Raw genomic sequence first — 21,171 nt, forward strand, 5'->3', positions numbered from 1 at the left:
GCCCCTGTACTTCTGTCCTGGCAGGTTTTTATTGCAAACCGCATTTGCATGGAAACAGGATTTGTTCTTGCTTCGGAAGCAGCTCGTGTTTATTATCCTCAAATAAATCCATAACTCTCCCCAGTCATTACATTACGATCGGGTGACATTGGCAGCATGGGGCGGGGGGGAGAGCGCCAGGCTCTGAGTTTGAAGGAGAGATTTGATACTGACTGCCTTTGACTTTGGAGGACATCTCTGCTAGAGGAGGGGAGGGAAAAAGCAGAATAACCCCCCCACACACACAGCTGCTTAATTTTCAATTAGCAGTGGGAATCTAGGCCTTTGACCTTTTTCACTTGCTGTGCCAAAATTTTAAAATATTAATACAGAAGATGCCACACCCTAGTCCTAGGTAGGGAGGAGGACAGGAAAGAGAAAGATGGAGTATTAACTGATGTCAACAAAGCACTTGGCATTGTCAGCTTGCAATGCATCCCCCAAAGAGGGTGATTCCTGTGGAAGGAGCAAGGGAGGGAGGGAGCAGGCCAGCTAGAAGACCACACAGATGGCTCTGCAATTCCTGGAAGCAAGTGGGGCACTATGGGGAGAGTGGGGAAGGCTGGGGAAACCGCATTGCTGGGTGCACTGGGAGGAAGAGGATGTGTTTGCAGGAAGCTACAACCATGCATAAAAAAGACTGGAGGGCCATAGGAGGCATTTTTACAGAGGCTAGATTTGGGTGAGAGGATCACCCTGTGTTTGTTTTAGTGTGTGCTTTTTACTCTGGGCTTTTCTTGGTGTTTTTCCAGTGATCTTTGTTGAGCATGCAATTCTTTGGTAATGAGAAAAACATTTCATTTGTTCTGTTTTGTTTTTAAAAGAAGAGATGTGTTCCTAAGTACATGGTCACCAGGGAAGTGGGTAAGAGTGGGTGTGGAGCCTGGGAAGGAGAAGGACAAGCAAGACCTCTTTGGAAAATGTCTATGAGCCATAAGACCCAGCACTCTAGCCCACGCCCCCAGAAAAAATGGCCCAAAGCCTCAATCTCCTCCTGGGGCAATGCTATGGACTGAACTTCTTTCCCAAATTCATATGTTGAAGCTCTAATGCCCAATGTTACGGTATTTGGACGTGGGGACTTTGGGGATGATTAGGTCACGAGGGTAGGGCCATTATGATGCAATTTGTGCCTTATAAGAAAAGACACAAGAGAGATGATCTCTCTTCCCACCAAGTGAAGATACAGCAAGAAGGCATCTGTCTGCAAACCAGAAGTGAGCCCTCACCAGATCCCAGATCTAGGACCTCCCAGACTCCAGAGCTGTAAGAAATAAATGTTTGTTGTTTAAGCCAGCCAGTCTATGGTGTTCTGTCACAGCAGCCTGAGCTAAAACAGGTGGCAAAAGTGTGGAAGAAAGGAATGCAGCAGGATGAGTGCCCCCCATCTACCAATGGGAGCTCACATAATCGCAGCTCATCTATCCATGTGCTCATTGCCTACTGCATACCAGAAATTGGAATGACCTTGGGGAAACTGCCTGGAGCTCTTATCTAAATGCAAGTTCCTGGGAACCTCCCCACTCACTGAACTGGAAAGTATGGGGTCTGGGCCAATTTTCCTGGCCATTCTTGTGTTCACTAATGTTTGAAGACCAGCAAAGAGGTAACAACAGACAAGGAAACAAGCGATGGTGCAGGACCCACAAGCAAACTGAGCCATCGTACAAAAGAAGGGGTGATTTTTGTCTTGGTGGGGCAGGGAGATTTTGCTGAGAACTGAGTCGATGCTGAGCTCCAGTGCTTTGGTGACGGACAGACCAGGCTCTGCCACTTACTAACCAGGTGACCTTGTGCAAAGCAATAACCTGTCTGAGCCCTGGTTTCCTGGACTGTAAGCTGGAGATTCTAAAACTCACTCAGAAGAATGCATAGCCTCATGAAATTTCCTAACACCTGTAAGGGAGAGAAGATCCACAAAGTTCGTGGGGAAAGGAAGGGCATCGGACACACCCACATCCACGCCAGAAACTGGGATACGATGGATAAATGCCTTCAGAATTCTGAGGGAAGAGGATTTCTAACTGCAGAATAGAATTCTATACACAGTCAAATTGCCAGTCAAAAGTGAGGGTAGGGTGGGTGTGGTGGCTCACATCTCTAATCCCCCAGCACTTTGGGAAGCCAAGGTGGGTGTGAGGATAGCTTGAGGCTGGGAGTTCCAGGCTGCAGTGAGCCATGATCATGCCACTGTACTCTAGCCTAGGTGACAGAGGGAGACCCTGTCTCTAAAAAAGAAAGAAAGAAAAAAAAAAAGAAAGAAAGAAAGAAAGAAAAGAAGAAAGAAAAGATGAGGATATAATAAAGCCATTTTTATATAAGCACAGTGTCAAAGAAGGTTATCTCTGTCGTATTTAGTGCTGCAAATCAAGTCACCCCACATTTTGGTGGCCTAAAAAAATGGACATTTATTATCTCATATTTTCTGAGAGTGAGGAATTTGGGAGTAGCTTCGCTGGCAGTGGCTTAGCTGGTGGTTCTGGCTGGGGGTTTCTCAGAAGGGATCAGCCAAAGCTGCAGTCATAGAGGCTTGACTGAGGCTGGAGGATCCACTTGAAGCTCGTTCACAGGGCAGATGGCCGGAGGCTCCAGCTTCCCACCACGTAGGACAGCTCATGGCATGGCAACTGGCTTCATGCAGAAGGAGCAATTGAAGAGAGGAGAGAAGAAGACAAACAAGACAAGAGAGAGCAAGCCAGAGAGAGCCTCTAGGATAAAAGGCACGAAGTCTTTTATACCCCCATCTCTGCAGTGACATGCCATCACTGCCATCCTATTCTATGGCTCACACGGACCAATCCTGGCAGTACGGGAGGGGCCCCGCAGGATGTGGACGCCAGGAGATACACTTGGAGGCTGGCTACAACATAGCCTTGCCCAGAAGCTCCTAGAGGTGATGCTCCTCCAACACATCACATCTGTGTCCGGCTCCGAGCCAGACGCAGAGCGAGGGGGCGGGGGAAAAGAGACTAACATTGGAAAGCAGGAGAGAAAACCTTCGCGACGATGACAAAGAGAAGTCCTGAGACAAGAACTGTGCAGCAAACCTCAAGGACAATTGGTCCCAGATTGAGTAGAGGGATAACGGGATCCAGGAAAGATACCTCCAAGCCAAAATGAAACCAACATGCTGAATAAATTTAGGGAAGATTTTCAACTCTGTCAGAATTTGGGAACGAATCATTGATAGGTACATAGAAAAGCAAGCAAAACAAAAACGGGTTTTTTTCAAAAAGAGGTAATCATTAACTCTAGGGAAAACAAAAGGCTCTACAAGAAAAAAGAGGCCAGCAGAGAACAGTGCTTCCCTCAGCCTTAAATGCTATTTACATAGTTATAGTAATGCAAACACTGACCAATTCTGACTCCAGGAGAAGGATGGTGACCGGATGGGCAGGGAAGGGAGTAGGGAAGCTTGTCCTGTGAGTGGTGAGTTGGGGATCTTTCCTAGTTGGAAGTCAGTGGAATCTAAAACAGAAAAGTCGAAAAGTAGAAGCACGAGCGTGCCGTTTCTGAAACATAGCGGTCAATTAAGTACCGGAAGAAACAACAGAAAGAACTGAAAGTGTTTCTCCCTAGGGAGTGTGCCAGAAATGGAGAAGGATGGAGCAGGATTCTGCTGTTTTTCATTAGACGCCTAATCCTGCTATTTGACTTTTTAGCCATGTACCTATATAGCTTGATAAAGATAAAATTAAATTTAAAATAAAAAGATTTTATTGGTCAAACATATCCTTCTACCAGCATGTACTGAAGATTAGCATGTATTTTACTAACTGGCCCTCAAATGATTGGGAAGGACGTAATTCTAGAAGAAATTAACCAGGATGAGTAATTCAAGCCCATGAGGCAGAGTCTATCTACTCAGGGCTACAGAGCTGCCCTCCCTCCCGCCCCACTAAAGAAATGCATTAAATGTTCATTAAGTCATGCACCACTAATTGGTTTTTGATGAACTGCCAGTTTTGTGGCAAGATACCAAAAACAGGGATGGAAGCAGTTTTAGACATGACAACCCTCTTTACAGTCTCTCTCCTGAACGGGATATAAGAGACCACGAAAATACATCGGATTTCTGAACGGTCCACAGGGGCGGGGGCACATGCAATGTGGTTTTTGTCCTACGTGCTTTTGGAACACTGAGGCAGGTTGTCTGAGTTCCCTTGCCCTGAGAGGACACAGTCAGCAGTGTGATTGCAGGGCTTAGAAAACGATTTTTCTCCCTTTTTCTCCTATATATTCTTTTTGTTTATTGGATGGATGGATGGATGGATGGACAAAGGTGTACATAGCTGTGTAGGAGAATCACGTACAGATATACTCTTCAGAGTCAGGATCACATCATCAGCTGCCTGTTTTATGCTTTTGATTTATTCGTGTCAATCACATCAGAACCGCACATCAAAGTGCGTACTGGCTATTTCTAAATAGCCTAACAATCTAACAGCTCTGAAAAGTGCTCATCTTGGAAAACTAAATATGCATTCAATATTGCTGTTGCCAAATCATTTCTGGACCTCATCTTTCAAAATTCACTTTGGAGCCGAAACCCTAACATTTAGAATAGACTCAATGGTGCCAAATCTTCATTTTTTGGGGAAATGGGGAGGGGAAAGATATTTAGAACCAGCCATATTCTGGTAAGTTGTTTAAAAATTTTATATGCTGTGTATACATAGAACAGTTGTATAAAAAATTGTTTCAGTTCCATTTAAATGGGCTCATTATTGAAGGAGCACTAAAGTGAGTCCTTCTGCGGCATCACGCTGCGAGGCCAAGGCTCATCTTCCCGGTCACCTGCTCTGTCGGGTCACATTAGGATCCTACAATGTTCTTACCCACCTCCACTAAAAGCAAAGACATCTCCCTGAATCCAATTATTCAAAAGAGTTCAATGTCCTAGCAGGCTAGAAACAATGCCTAGGAATTGTCATGCTTCATAACCTCAAATAAAAGGGTCTTGCCAGGGAGAAAGATTGAGTGTCTGAAATGGCGCAGAGAAATTAGTTTTTGGCAGCAGCCACAAGGACAATCTGTCAGATCTGGCTGCTGGACAGTGAGGTGGGAGAGAGAGAGGGAGGAGGAGGGGAAGGAAGAGAGGGAGGAGGAGGAGCTACCATTTGGGGCCCATGGGAGCAAGAGGAGACACATGAATGACCTGGGGGGTGGAGGAGCCTCCCACTCCCCTCCGCAATCTGGCCATCTGCTCTGGGGCCTCAGGCGGCAGCCGGACCAGCAAACAAAGCCAACAGGCCGGCTCCCCAACGAGGGAGAAGAAAGAAGCCACCACTGAACGCTTGTTTTTGGAGAGTGTCCAGGTCCCATCACAAGGGCCTCACCTGGCTCAACAAAGCTCTCCTAGCCCTGAGACTGAAATCTGAGCCAACATCCACGGGTCTCCGTGGAGTCACCTCCTACGTCAAGGAAGCACAATCCATCATTTCTGCCTTGCAGAAACTTTTCTAACACTCGGCAAAAGCCTCATTTGAGCTTTAGCATGTAGCTCAAGAACAGGCACTGAGATCACTGGGATAGCCTTTCAAGACCGTTTTCCAAATTTACCTGGGTATAACAATGGGCTCTAACTCCCTTTGCAGAATTTGCATCTGCCCCCAATGCCTCCCCACCTAGGCCCACAGCTGCAAGAAGCTGCAGCTGCCCCACTCCCAAAAAGGCCACTCCAATCCCAGATAGGGAGATTATCTTTATTGGTGATGCCAGAGGAGGAAAAGCCCCTATGGAAAAGGGAAATAGAAAAACATCAGAATCTGAGTTCCAAGGCACTGCCATCATTCTCATTCTATCAGGGCTGCATCGCATCCCCAGGTTGGCGGGAGGATGGGGAGGGGAGGAAAGAAGAGAAAGGGAAGGCCTTGGGATGGGCTTTTGGGCCCCACCTGCGAGGCCTGGTGCAGAGCTCCCCAGGCCACCCCGGTGGTGAGTTCTGTGCGCTCGCCCCACCCTGGGGCCAGCAAAGGAACTGCAGCCTCTTTGGAAACAGGATTTAAATATATCAAGTGCAGTTATTGGATTAACTCCCAGCGTCTGCTTCTTGGGGGGACAAAAGCCCTTCAGCAGCAGAAATCCCTGACTCTGAGAGAGAGAGCTACAGGCTCTGTGATCAGAGGTGAGATGCTGCTCGACGCGAAGACCATCCCCCCACCCCTGCCAACTTCGGGCTGGCATCTCCGCTTGGAGATCCTCTCCTGCGGGTCTGTGCCTCCCCAAAGTCTTGCGCAAATGTAAATATTCTACGTCCCATTAGTGAGCTACCATTTTGGCCACGGGCGCAGGGAGGAAAGGACAAGGGGACTGTCCAGAGCAAGGAGGAGCTATCTTCGAAGAGAGGACAGGGTAGGGCTCCTCGCTGAGGGCCCCAGCTGCTGGTGACACCCAGGAACACGGACTCCAGGAGGGAATATGCCAGTACAGTTGTTCTACAACTTCAACCACAATTAAATCTGGCTCTGACCTTCATTGCTCTAAATACAGACAAAACCACCGAGACCCCCTTACTGGTGCTGGCCCATTTGCAAAGTTGCTGCCCCTCTCACACGCTGCGAAATACCCATTCTGTAAGAGACAGTGCACGTGCACTCGGCAATTGCCCACCCTGAGATCCCACTAGGAGATGAGGGGTGTTTGCTACTCGGAGAGGCTTTTCCTTATAAGAGGGGAAAATGGTCCCATCTGTTAATGGAGCCCCCGCCCACCCCGGCTGCACAAACCCTGCTCAATGCTCCCTCTGCCCAGGTGACAGGATTCCCAGATTCCCAGGCTGTCGCTGCGCAGTGTGAGTCCACAGTAGCCCTGGAAGAGAAAAGGGCCTAAACCACTTACAGACTGACCCAGGACAGTCTTGTCACCTTCCTGATCCAAAGTTCCATGACCACCAAAACGAGGTTTGTCTCTCAGGGATTCTCAGCTCTAGCTCACATTAAAGTGAACTGGGGAGCTCAAAAAAGTATCGGGGCCTCATCCCAGGTCTATTAACTCATATTGCCTAGGATGGAGCCAGGGCATTCCCAGCTTTTAAAATCCCCCAGGTGAGTCTCCCGTGCAGCCAGGCTGCAAAGCGCTGACGTAGGTGCTCTCGAAGGGAGAGTGCGTTCTGCGCTGTGGGTCTACAGAGCCCTAGAGGCAGCTCCCTTTCCTCGGAAGAGGCAGCCTGCCGAGCAGGGGCTCACATGGCAGGGGGGCATCCGGCACTTTTTGTCACCTAGGTCAGTCTGGAAGGGGGAGGAAAAGGGGTCATAGGAGGACTAGATGGTTGTCAGGGCCTCAGAGAACTTGGAAATGATCCAGAACTTACCAACACAGACATCCTAAGGTTGGGAGGATAACTGCAGAGAAAGAGCTCAAAGCAACTAAGGCTCCTCACAGAGGGAAGGAACAGTCCCTCCTCCACTGCAGTCAGCTTCTAAGAGTGGTTAGAGGAAGGAAGGAGACCCGGACTCCAATGAGTGTCACTCAGGCGTTCACATCTGGGGGGGCAGAGCAGTTAAGCTCTGTCACAGGGTAGCTGTGCAGGCTTGGGCAGGGTACTTAACCTCTCTGTGCCTTAGTTGATTCATTCACAAACGGGGCTAATAATGGTGTCAGTGCTTCACAGGGTTACAGTGAGGATTAAATGAGTTAATATAAAGTATCTAGCACAATACCTGGCACACAGTAAGTGTTGAAAATCATGCCCAGGGAAGGTTCCCATGGCTGAATAAATTGGGAAACACTGGGTTAAAGATCATCAGGTGTTTTTACAGCGCAACTTCTCCAATAACAGTATTAATAATGATGATGGCCATGTACCACAAAGGTTGAGAGGGTTAAATGAGATAATAGCGGTGTGAAACACTCAGTGCCCTGCACATCACGGGTGCCTAATCAACACGATCTCCAGGTGTTGTTAATAAGCATCGTGGCTCTGCAAGGCCGCGGTGGATGCGCAGCGTTTCCCAGAGCTGTTTGTGCTCTATTCCTAGAGAGCATCTTGCAGAACTAGTGCTCCAGGAAGCACACTCTGCATAAAGCCACAGAAGGCGACAGCCCTGTGTTTCCCAACTCTGTCGCGGAGGCAGTCGGGCCAGGTGAGAGCAGCAGGGATTTGGTTCTATTAGGAAGAACATACTCATGCGAGAGAAGAGCTGGGACAGATGGGGGAGCCGGGAGCTCCTCTCCTCCAGCTGCCACACTCCATGTGGGCGGGGTCCCTGTGGAAGGGGCATGAGCCTGCGATTCAGAAGAGCTGATTTGACTCTTGACTTTGCCACTCCCTAACCGGGTGGCCGCAGTCTCTCTGAGCCTAGTGCCTTTACTTGGATAATGATGGGATGTGAGCTATAAAATTAAAAATTGCTAAGGTCCCTTCTTGCTTGAGGATTCTATATCTATGTGCATTTCTGCCAAAAGGGGGAAAGGAAGAGAAAAAGGAATATTACCTAGATCATGGTATCTTCTAGATTCTAGACTTATTTGGAGGTGGTTTCCAAAGAGGTGCCAATGCCTGCCCGCCCACTTAGGCAATGTACTTCCTGTGGACCAAGGATGCTAATAGAGAACAGTGGTGATGTGCCAAGCCAGACTGGCAGCTATCAAGGGGCAGGAGAGAGGGAAGGGAAGAAAGGTCCTCACTTTAATTCCTTGTGTATTTGAAGAGACTATTTGAACCCACTATGCCAAATAGCCAAATTTAAAAACAGAGATATGGTGGCTATATTCCATATTTTCCAAACTAAACATCAGGACCCATGAAGTCAGAAAGGCTTTTTCATGTCATCAGGTACAAGACGCAGTCTTGGAGATGGAATGTGGAGGCTGATGTTTTGATGCTGGTAAAATGCAGATGGTTTGTGAGGGACGAGGGACGGAACAGCTGATAACAGGAGTGTCCCAGGAAGTCCTGGGTAACATTATCACCACGCTGAGTGACCTTTCTCCCTCTACACATCTGACATTCTCCGCAACAGGAGTGCTGCCTCTTCCCAACGATAGAAATGGCAAACCTCATCCTCGGCATTCCCACGGAGACAATAAAAACCACACTGGATGCTCGGATTGGCATCTAATACTCCCAACTAGGTCCAACCTTCCTCCCAGGGCTCTCTTGCTTTCCTCTAGGCTTAATTGCAATACTTACTTCCACTAAATTGGTTGCGGAGTAACAATTTTCCCCATTTAATTTATTAAGCTGCTGAGAAACATAATAACCTACTTGGGAGTTCAATGTCTTCCCAGCAGAGCTCCTAGCCATGAACTTCTCAGAGAATGAATTGAGCAGCACCTCCCCATGTTAGGGGCTGAGCACTGGCCTGGCCCTGCTCCTGTTCTTAATTTCCTGCCATCTATTGTCTGTCTGATAAGTGCTGAAAGAGGAAAGGGTGTTATTTAATTGCTTTAAAGATATCAAACAAGCCAGTGGGGAGGTTATCTCCTCCCCAACCCCTCTATTTTTCTGGCTCAAGGTTTTGTTACTTAGTTACTAACCAAGCTTCAGAGGAAGGAGATCACAGCTCAGCCTTCATTCAGCAGATGGAGGGGAAAGTCAAAATAATAGCCATAAAGAGTCAAAAAGAGGGAATTGGAACTTGAGGGTGGCCACCATGTGCAGGGGGCAGCAAAGTCAGACAGCTCTTTGGAGGCTTTCAAAGATGGAGGAGGGGAGGCATACGTTCTCTGGGCAAAATCAACAATTGTTCCAGATTACACATTTCTGCTGTCAAGGTCAATGTTGTTCAGATCCCGTTCAGCCAGCTGCAATAGAGACAGGTGTGCCTAACATGGATGAGGCCAGTGCTTTTTCCTGGCTGGGCCTACCCAATCCCATGGGGAGGGAAAGACTTCGCAAGGAAATGCATCTGGTGGGGGGGTTCACTGGATTTGGTCATCTAAGTTAAAGCGCATACAAAGAGGCACCAACTAATCACTGAAATTGCCTGGAAGGGAGATGGTTATTCAACCGGTCCTCTAGAAACAGGCTGTTTTCGCTAGTAGTACTCACGCTAAAACCAAAACCAAAAACCCATGCATTGCTCCAGTGGGCCACCTATGGGGAAGGGGAGGCATTGAGAGCCAGTGGCTCATTTTTTGTACGGGTTATTTTTTAAAATGATACACGAATTTGGCATCAACAGTTGGAAAATTTTTAAAGGATAACATGGTACCAGGGAAAGGAATTTGAGGGAAGAGTGGGCACCTCCTGGCTCTTACCTTTCCCCCTCTTTTTCTGGAAACTGGTAGAGTCATTGGTTTTAAACTAGAGCTGGCAACAGGTAGTGTAGCAACTGTAGGTGGCCGGAGGACACAGAGTTCCCCTGAGCACAATTCCACGACACCCTCCTGGTACTACTACTATCTGTCTGCCTCTCCCTCTTCCTGATAATGGTGAGCAGGGACATACCCCTCTTCTAGGGAGCTACCCACCCCAGCCGCTTACTCTGCGTGCATGAGTCTAAAGGGAAGCCAGCTCTCTGGTTGCTGGGTCTTGAGGCCATCAACCAGCAGCTCGATTTCCATCTCGCCCCTGAGCTCCAGGACATGGGATTCAAGCTCTATGATGACAAAGATCTCCCAAACAGATGGAAACCCCTAACTTCCATCCTAACAGTGGGTACCACACGATGCAGTTTGGTACTACTGATAGAAGAGAGCAACTCGCCGCTACCGCACCTGGCGGTTCCTTTCCAAAGTCACCCACCCATCTCTAGGGCTCGCCTCACCTGCTAAACCACTAAAGTACTTGGACTTTTCACTGGTGAATCGGAAACAGATAATAGAGTGGACAGACCGAGGCAGCTCAGCCCACAGAGAAAGCTAGTTGGGGGTTTGCTCTCGGCTTTCTCATCCTCTAAAACTGTAGGATGGAGTGAGTGAGTGAGTGAGTGAGTGAGTGAGTGTGTGTGTGTGTGTGTGTGTGTGTGTGTCTGTGTATACTTGGAGGCAGGTAGGAAAGGGAGGCTGCAGGGTTGATTATGACTTATTAAACTATTGGAACAGAGGCTGAATCATCACAGTCAAAAAATAAATAGCTGCAAATGGATGCTACATAACTCCCACTTCTTGCCAGCTCCCTTCGCTCCCTCGCAGCACGAAGGAGGAGGGCTGTGCGGGTCAGACCGGCAGGTGCTGACTGATGTGGTTACAGCAAGGGGACTGGCTGTATGGCTGCTGCGCCTTCAAGCTGTGGGACGCTGGGGCAGCTGGGGACAACCTGGGAACAGTCGATCCCCGCTGAGCCTCTGATGGCTCTTTGAACTGAATCTTGGAGCCCAGGTGCGGCTGGCACATCACCAGGCGTTGGCGACTGCATGGAGAAGTGCTGTCCCCACGAACCCTTTTTCTCCCTACCCTTTCTTTTTCCGTGGCCCCGCGACTGGGGCTGGCCCAGGGTAAACACAGCTTTGCAGACTTCTCTGGCTAAGAAAATCGCAGAGGTCCCAGAACAAGCCTGTCCCAGCCGCCACTCCAGCTGTCTGGAATATGCTGGATGAAAAGAAATCGGTTCTGTGAAATCCGAGGGAAAGCAGCGCGTGTCCTCGCCATGAGTCTTGGAGCCACCGAAATCGCTGAAACTTTCACGCCCCCGCATGCGGGTCCCCTCTGTCCTCTCACGGGGGCCTGCAAGCTCTGCCGGTAGCCACCCGCAGGATTCTCCACCCGTCTCACCCCGTCCTCCTGCCGGACCCGGCGGGCGGAGCGAAGCTGCAGTGACGTAATGGGAGCGGGGCGTGGGGAAATGTGCCGAGGGGCCCGGGCCGGCGGGGCCAGTCCAAGCGGCGCAGCCACCTGCGTGCGCTCGCGTTCGGAAGGCCACCCGCGCCCAGAGCCCCATTTGGCGGCTAGGCGCCGGCGCCAGGGCTCTGCGGGCCAGGGGCTGGCAAAAGGGGGCTGAGAAGCCGGGAGCCCCGAGCGCCAGGCGACGGCCAAGCTGCTGCGCGCCCGAGCGCCCAGCTGGGTCAGGGACAGTCGCTGGGTGCCAGAGAGCCGAGCTGGCGGATTGCAGCGGAAAAGCTAAGGTGAGGTGTGTGTGTGTGCGTGTGTGAGACCGAGAGTGACAGAGACAGAGAGATGGAGGGAGCGAGAAGCGCACTTGGGCACCTGTGTGCATCTGCGCTGATGGTGGTGCGCCCATCGGTGTGCCCGGGTGTCGGTCCCGGTGCACGCTTCTCAGCTCTTGTGCCTTTTAGCGGGTGACGGTAGTAGGAATGGATGACAGCTGATGTCCCAGCATGAGTGGGGGGCTGTGGGTAGCGTGTGCTGGAACGGACGTGTCCGCACAGCTTCATGCCGTGTGCGTGGCGTGTGCCTTTAAGCCGGAGTGTCCGGGTGGTAGCTGCGACGGGGACAACTTCTCTCCCAGCTGCCTGCAAAAGAGACCCAGCGGGCGGCGTGAGGCCCGCAAGGCCGGTGGGGGGATGTGGTAGGTGCCCCGGGGCGCCTGCGGGAAGCGCATCCGGAGATAGGAGCCTGCGAGGGGCAGACAGATGGCTGGCGAGGAGCGGAGGAGAGGGGCTTCTCTCCCTTCTTCCTCGCCCAGCCGGGCACCCCAACCCGCCGCCCCACGGCAGAGAGGACAGTTTGTCTAGGTTTGGAGAGACCCAACGGCTGAATAGCCCGTGCCAGTGCCCGAGAGCCGCCAGCCAGGTCCCTAAGTGATTGTCGTCCGCTCCTGGCTGTCCCTGGCGCCTCAGCCCCCCTCTGCGTTTAGAGACTGGGCGTGCTGGCGCTACGTCTTCACTCTCCCCTCCTCTTCTTGGACTTGACATGGAATCCTTTGGGAAACCCTCGCTCTGAGGACCAGCGAGGTGGATGGCCAGGCGGAGGACTTTCTGCGCCAGCGGGGAGCATTGACTCCGCGGTCCTGAGACTCGTCCCCGCTTTCCCCCATCCCCTTCGGGCAGCGCCCCGCCGGGCGCTTCTCCCAGGCGCAAAGGGCGCCTCGGTGGCCCGCAGGAGCCTTTTGTCACCCTGCCAGAGGGGGCTCACGCTCCAGCCGCAGGGAGACTAAGCAGGGTTCCGCAGGCCTCCAGGGAGGCAGGGGTGGGAACTGAATGGGGGAAAGATGCTGGGGAGACGGGAGAAACTGGAGCCGAGCGGGATTTGGGACCCACCCTGATGCTTGGCCCCCATCCCAACACTTGTTTCTCAGGCTGCTAACCACAGCCCCTCTGGGAAGGGGAGAGGGTGCTGAGAACCTTCTCGCCCTCCTCTCTAACCGAGCCTGCACTCCTCCGGGAGGAGAAGAACCACCAGCCATTTCCAGTCTCTAACAATTCTTGGGCTGGAAAAATAAAGAATGCAGAAAATCAAACTTCCTTGTACATTTAATTTAACCACAGCTGAGCAAGTATCGACTGCCTGACTTTGGAATCCAGTATCTCTGGGACAAAAATGAAGTAGAAGTCACTGAGAGGCTTTAGGCAGCTGACTTCTTTGTTAAATAAAACTCCCCATGATTTAAGCTTATTTCTTCCTTGGAGTAGCCTTCCCACTCGGGACCGGCTCCCGGCTCTCCACCTCCGCCCCCCTCCCCACCCCCACCAAGGCTCTGACCCTGTCTCCTGCCGACTCCCAAGCAGTTCCATCCTGGCCAGTGAGATTCTAGTGGAAATGGCAGCGTTAGGGCTGCAGAGAACAGTCACCTTCCCTCACCCCTGCATGATTCTTATCTCTAGAGCTCTAGACAGGGCTTCTGCAGCCCAGGGGGCCTCAGTCTTACCCAGATATCGAGTGTGACTGTTCATGTTACATAAATGCGGCTCTAGACATCCCGTCTATGGGATTTCCCTATCAATCCATCCCTGGAAATGACTACTGTCCACTCCAATTCAGGTAGCTTGAATAGGATCCTGGATGTGTAGAATTAAAGTAACTGTCAAGATGGTTAGAGATGATAGTGGAAACAATCCAAGTTAATCTGGGGATAGACTAAGAACGGTTTCTTTACACCTTCTGTTTTGAGTAGCTGCCAGTTTATGCTTTTTTTATCCTTTGTGGACATGAAATTCTGGGCCCCCAAAATACTTGGGGTCAGCCACACAGCCCGGACCTCACTTTACAGGCAGTTGTGTGGTGGGGAAATTAGCGCAGAAAGGAAAAGCCAGGCGCCCAGCAGGACAGAGTGCAAGAGAAGCAAACGTGGGCAAGGAACGTGGGCAAGGATCCTCTAGTACTTGCTGCTGGCTAAGTCTCCTGTAACTTACCTGCAGTCTCTCCAAGCACTAAGGAGTAACCTTTCATCCCAGGAACCAGGAAAAGGACCCTGCTCAGAGGAAATGTGTCAGCCAAGTGAATTATTCCCACTCTGCTGAACACACCATCCCTCGGCCATCCCCCCTCTTCCTGGACTGACCTCTTTTCCTGTCCTCCTGCCTCACTCTTCATATCCCCAAGACCCAGCTTAAAAATTCTTCTCTTGAAGCCTCCCCTGAATCCCCCAGGAAAGGCAGGCATTCTTAAGTCCTTTGTTCATGTCTCTGCGCAGTTTGCACCACAAACGAGTTGGCTTCCTTGCCTGTCTCCCTCCTAAACTCTTACCTCCTACAGGAACAGCCCTGTCTCAGTCCATTCCTGGATCCCTGCTGCCCAGCACAAAGAAACCTCCCTGCCCCGTGATGTTTTTTTGAATGGCTGTAGAGAAATCAATTATGCAGTGAGCTATTGTTTCAGATCTTAAGCCAAACCAATAGTGTTAAAATTATTTTCTCAGCATGGAGGTAACACAGGTTGGTTGCTTCAAACCAAAGCCCAGTTATCAGCTGCTGGGTTTCCAGGCCACTGAACGGCAGAAGACTTAGGGCCAGGCGGGCTGCGTTCGCACCCCCGCTCCACCAACTGTGCACGAGGGAACGGGAGTGAGTTCCTTGAACTCTCTAAGTCTCAGTTTCTACATCTTTAAAATGGGGATCATCATCCCCACCTCATAGGATGGTTGAGAAGACCGGAGGGAAGGGTGGGTGTGAATGAACTCTATCAGTGCTGGGAAACTTCTGTTCACTTCTATGAATGAACTGGCTTCTCACACCTGGTTCTTGGTTTTAGCCTTAAGTAGGGAATGGCAGGCAAATGATCTGAGGTGTTAGACGCACTCGGGAGCAGCACCCCACTCAGCGACTTTGGGAAAGCGGTCTCCTTGGCGCGAGGAGGTAGAGCGTTGGGTATCGGAAAACAGAAATACACACTAAAGCATACATTTTGAAAATGAAAGCAAGCCAGACTTTTATTTTTAATATTGAAGACTATACCTTGCTTCGCTATGTAGGTAGATTTCAATAAGTTGGAGAATATGAGATGATAGAGGAAGACATGGGGGCAAAATAATACCTATGAGGTTCCACTTACGAGCCCAACACGATGCTGGGCATTTCCGCATACATTCCATCATTAGACCATAGAGACACCCCATTTTAACAAATGACGGTCAGAGCCATTAAGGACCAGGCACATGGTCACATGGGCTCAGCAGTGGAGGCTGCGTTTGTTCTACCTCTGAAGTCTGGGGTTTTTCCACTATGGGGTTTTCAGAATGGAAAGATTCCAAGGCAGTCAGAAGTCAGCATGGATTTCCTCTCAGGGAAGAGATCAGGAGTAGCAGTGTCAGACCCCTCTGCGGTCAGGGGCTGAACTTCCCCAAGCTCTGCCTTTTTTATAGTTGGGATCAGTCAACTTCTTAGAGGTCAAACTATGTGTTTTTTTTGGAAGCCACAGTCATCCCCTACATGTGCGTCATCAAAGATGATGTCTTAACCCCAACCCTTCCCCACTATCAGAAAAATAACTCAAAAAGTCTGCACACTGGTAAGGAACTGTAGAGCTTAATGTCGATGTGGAAAAAATAACCCATTTTTCAATTTAAGAGTATGTCTGGGCCGGGCACGGTGGCTCACGCCTGTAATCCTAGCACTCTGGGAGGCCGAGGCGGGCGGATTGTTTGAGCTCAGGAGTTTGAGACCAGCCTAAGCAAGAGCGAGACCCCGTCTCTACTAAAAAAAATAGAAAGAAATTATCTGGACAACTAAAAATATATATATATAAAAAAATAAGCCGGGCACAGTGGCTCGTGCCTGTAGTTCCACCTACTCGGGAGGCTGAGGCAGTAGGATCGCTTGAGCCCAGGAGTTTGAGGTTGCTGTGAGCTAGGCTGATGCCATGGCACTCACTCTAGCCAGGGCAACAGAGTGAGACTCTGTCTCAAAAAAAAAAAAAAAAAAAAGAGTATGTCTGAGGGGGTAAACCAGAAATGTGGAAAGCTGGTGAGAGCCTCGGTAGCCTGTGACTGATGGGCCAATCTTCCTTTTTTCCTTCCAGATGTCACAGTGGATCCTTGGCCTCCAGGGCCCATTAAAATGAGAATAAGATCTCTGGGCTGGCTGGAACTAGCCTAAGACTGAAAAGCAGCCATGGATATGGCAGAGGAGCTACTCAATGGGAGCCACGCGTGGCTGTCCCCTCCACTGGACTTCAACGGCTCGGTGGTGGCAGCCAACAGTTCAAACCAGACAGAGCCGTACTATGACTTGACAAGCAATGCAGTCCTCACCTTCATATATTTTGTGGTCTGCATCATTGGGTTGTGTGGCAACACGCTTGTCATTTACGTCATCCTCCGCTACGCCAAAATGAAGACCATCACCAACATTTACATCCTCAACCTGGCCATTGCAGATGAGCTCTTCATGCTGGGTCTGCCCTTCTTGGCTATGCAGGTGGCTCTGGTCCACTGGCCCTTTGGCAAGGCCATCTGCCGGGTGGTCATGACTGTGGACGGCATCAATCAGTTCACCAGCATCTTCTGCTTGACGGTCATGAGCATCGACCGGTACCTGGCCGTGGTTCACCCCATCAAGTCGGCCAAGTGGAGGAGACCCCGGACAGCCAAGATGGTCAACGTGGCTGTGTGGGGGGTCTCTCTGCTAGTCATCTTGCCTATCATGATATATGCCGGGCTTCGGAGCAACCAGTGGGGGAGAAGCAGCTGCACCATCAACTGGCCAGGTGAATCTGGGGCATGGTACACAGGGTTCATTATCTATGCTTTTATCTTGGGGTTCCTGGTACCCCTCACCATCATTTGTCTTTGCTACCTGTTCATCATCATCAAGGTGAAGTCCTCTGGAATCCGAGTGGGTTCCTCCAAGAGGAAAAAGTCTGAGAAGAAGGTCACCCGAATGGTGTCCATCGTGGTGGCCGTCTTCATTTTCTGCTGGCTCCCCTTCTACATATTCAACGTGTCCTCCGTCTCCGTGGCCATCAGTCCTACCCCGGCCCTTAAAGGCATGTTTGACTTTGTGGTGGTCCTCACCTATGCCAACAGCTGTGCCAACCCTATCCTATATGCCTTCTTGTCTGACAACTTCAAGAAGAGCTTCCAGAATGTCCTCTGCTTGGTCAAGGTGAGCGGCACAGAGGACGGGGAACGGAGTGACAGTAAGCAGGACAAATCCCGGCTGAATGAGACCACGGAGACCCAGAGGACCCTCCTCAATGGAGACCTCCAAACCACTATCTGAACTGCCTGGGGAAAAACAAAAAACCAGCCAAGTTCTGCCCACTGGCAGTGGCTCCCCCTCCAGACCCCACCGCATCCCCTTCCCTCCTCCCGCCTGTCACACCTGGCTTCTAGAATAGGGATTGCTCAGCATGAGTCCAACGCAGAGAACTGTGTTTGAGGCGGCTTGCCTGACTGAGTGACAATGTGTTAAATTGTTTACCACCCCCTTAAAGTGAACATTTAAATGCAGGCAGACAATTCAAAGTCTGGAGAAGGGGAGATCATGCCTGGGTGTGATCTTTAGAAATGCTGATGCTCAACAGAAATAGGAAAAATATTTCCGTGTGTTTGCGTGTTTAAAACCCAGTGTGTTATCTTGTGCTCTTATATTTATACCTGTATATTCCTATTTAGTCTCTGTATAGTCATTACCTACATTCCTGAGTTCACGTACGCAAGTAGCAAATTCAAGTGTGCATAGTATAGGTGGACGTTTACCATAATATAGGACCCGCAGAAACGGACTGGCCACAAAGTCAATGAAGTTTAAGCTCCAGGGATCTCTCTTGCATGGGCTTTTCCAAGGCCCAGGAGGAACCTGGGCAGTATGTTCACATGGTTGTATGTTTTTGTAAAAAATTATAAAAGTAAGACATTTTTGTATTGTTTTTCTTAAAGAGGGCCCCCTAAATTGTCGAAGCTTCCAGCCTCACAAAACTTGCCTCTGCCCCTGGGTATCTGCATCATTAATTTCAGGCAATTTAGGTCAAAGTAAGAAGGGAAAGGGAGAAGCTATTTCAAAAACCAGAACACAAATTCATGTGTTTCCACTTCTCAGATAGAATCAAAGAATTGTTCAATTTGCCCAAAAGGACTTAAGTGGTTTTGGTCATTGATCACTGCATTTATCAAGACAAGGCCAGCTTTGTTATAAAATTGCATTGTTTCCTTCTCAAATTGCTTTAGTTTTTCTGAGGGAGAAAATCACTAACATGAAAGGCCAAAAATGGACTATGATTCTTGTGGGGAAACAATGTTATTCTCCCCACCATGAAAATAAATGAGTAAGTGTGAAGCAAAATTACACCTTTATGAGAAACCATGAAATTGTTACTATTTTTTTGTTTTTTTTTAATGCCAGACATAGCTTCCTAATGAAAGAAAAAGGAAATGTAATTCAACAATTCCTCAAAGGGGCTTTCTGAGGATTTTATACAGAGCTGGACACTAAGAAAATCAGCACGCGTACTGAAGACCTGAAGACAGTGTCCATGAACAGGAGCCCACGCGGCAGACAATGGCTATGTGGCGCGTGGGGGGTGCAGTGTGAGCGCTGGAGCGCTGGAGGGAGCCCCGCCCCTCACAGGCATTGCTGTGTCACCATCCTTGCCGACCGCCCTATCTTTAGTGGCCACAGAATCCGAGCTATTCCTCAAGGACTGTTGTAGATAGGCACCTTACATCATAAAGTGGCATTTTTTTTGTCCCCCAAACTGTCAGGTACAAGCAATAAGAAAATGTTCATTTCATTGACGATCACAGTTTCCAGAATTACGGAGAAATATATACTCGGGTGTTTGCAAGGATGCCATCATCTCTGGGTTTTATACGAAAGCATCATTCTTAGTGTCTCACGTATAGATTTTACCATATTTAAAAATAAGCTTCCTCTTCTGGCTCCCTAAGCAGGGGCTGTGTGACAGTCGGAATGACTGAGTGCTCCACCTGTGGCTATCATTGTCAACGTGGTGCCTTTATTCTACAGAATTCACACCACGGCATTCGCAGAAGTATTTACTGTGGCTTAGAAAAACATGTTCAATAAGATGTAAGATACTCCCCTGTCTGTCTTCAGGGTGCCAGGCCGTCTCCTGCTCTCTCCTAGCCCTTTCTCTCTCTCTCACACACACATTCTCTCTGTCCTTCTAAAGGGTAAAATAGACATTTTTTACTTTTCTATCTTAAAAAAAAGATTTAGGATACATAAATAAATCCATGCAAAAATAAAAAGAGGTCCAAATTATAAAACAAGACTATAGGAAAAGTTGCTACAAAAAAATGCATCGGTAAAACCCCGCAGCATTACTAAAGGCAAGGTCAGCTACGAGGTCAGCTCGGGGCTTCCCAGCAGCCACATCTAATGGAGTATGGCCTCTTTTTAAAAAATAAAATGAAAAGAAGCAAAGATTCAGAAGGAAATACTTTAGACACCACTTTACGATTACTGTGATATGAGATGTTCCAGGATCTTTGAGTAAATGCTGACATTTACTTAGGGGAATGATTCTAAGGGACTACGAATGGGTAGAGATAATTTCAAGGCAGGTAAGACTAATTCTACAGTACCCATGCCCCTGCGACCAGAGAAACTGCCTCCAAAGAGGCTGGGTTCCAAAGTAGCCATCTATACCACAAAAGGAAATGCATACCCAGCGGGTGGGTACTCATTGGCTGGAAAATCATTCTAAGCCTAAAATTGATGTTCTAATTCCATCCAAATAAGCAGTTAGCTTTCTACCATATGGAAAGGTACTCTTGACTTTTTGAAATATCTATTTCAAGGATGGTAAGCTCTGGTTGTTTTCTTTGATCTAAAAAAAAAAAGGGAATGAACATTTGAATTTAAAGGTTAATGCAATTTTAATTCAAAAATTTAATCTTAGCCTCTACTCAGCATTTCATTGTGAAGATAAATCTTCTGGAAGAGAATAAAAAGTAACACACCCATTGATTTTAGGACATCTGATCGTTTTGGGTTACACAAGCTACTACCGACCTTCCGTTCGCAGGGGTAGTTCAGTACTGATTAAACCTAAGTGGACTTCGTGAGAAAGGTCTTGGGAAAAATGATATGACGTTGCAGCCTGTGTTGAATGATGCTAGCTTGTGTTTCAGCAACACAGAGAGTTGGGTAACATTGGACGTGGAGACGAAACTTCGGTGGTGTTCACGTCATACCTTGGAGCAGTCTGGAAGACGGAAGGACACTGGATGGTGACAGGGCATGCAGAAAGGAAAATGTGAGCTGCTGGACAGGGCTTCCAGAGCTGGCAGTGAACTGGAGTCTATTTGCTTAGACAAATGTAACCTTCTCTCCAAGACAGGATACAAGTGTTGCCTGCAAGGCTTGCATGCCCAGCTGCCCGGGATCAGGAGCTCAGTGCCTGATCAGGAGGATAGGAGGAAGTAAAGGGCTGTCAAGATACATTGTTCCTAATCAGCTCCAAAGGTGACTATTCAAAGAAGACAGTGAGTACAGATGAAGGCACGCATGAACTTTGGCTTTGCTGAAGAAAGGTGGCAAGAGAACCATCGAGAGTTTCCCTAGGTGGTCGGGAAGGTCTGATTAGTGTTTCCGAAATGCGTATCATCCTAAGAATCACAAGAGCTGCCAAGCCAAGCAGTTGCTCTTGTAAGTGATGACTTACAATCAATCACTTGTCTCATCTATGTTTTTTGCCAGATTCGAAAACACTGAATTTCCCCACCAAATGCTCTATCAGAGAAAATCTTTACCTAAGAGCTTGTTTTCCTTCTAATATCCGAATTTCTGGGAACATTCCCACAGGTAGAGTCTCTCATTTTTTCCAGCAGCTCATCTAGAAAGTGGGCTCCAGGGACTGTATTCTACTTACAGCTGAAAAGCTTCG

At 49.0% G+C, this 21,171-nt stretch overlaps 1 protein-coding gene across 1 annotated transcript; it reads left to right on the forward strand.

Moving 5' to 3' along the window:
• Positions 1-16,326: 16,326 nt before the first annotated feature.
• Positions 16,327-17,828, forward strand: SSTR2 (somatostatin receptor 2). Its single transcript, XM_012662273.1, has one exon. It carries the CDS (start codon positions 16,431-16,433, stop codon positions 17,538-17,540), a length of 1,110 nt encoding a protein of 369 aa, XP_012517727.1. The 5' UTR covers positions 16,327-16,430; the 3' UTR covers positions 17,541-17,828.
• Positions 17,829-21,171: the final 3,343 nt, after the last annotated feature.

This window comes from Propithecus coquereli, unplaced genomic scaffold (genome assembly GCF_000956105.1).
Source record: "Propithecus coquereli isolate 6110/MARCELLA unplaced genomic scaffold, Pcoq_1.0 Scaffold76, whole genome shotgun sequence".
NCBI lineage: Eukaryota > Metazoa > Chordata > Mammalia > Primates > Indriidae > Propithecus > Propithecus coquereli.

Coding starts and splice junctions, on each gene's coding strand:
- SSTR2 (XM_012662273.1), top strand. CDS start 16,431: ATGGATATGGCAGAGGAGCTACTCAATGGGAGCCACGCGTGGCTGTCC.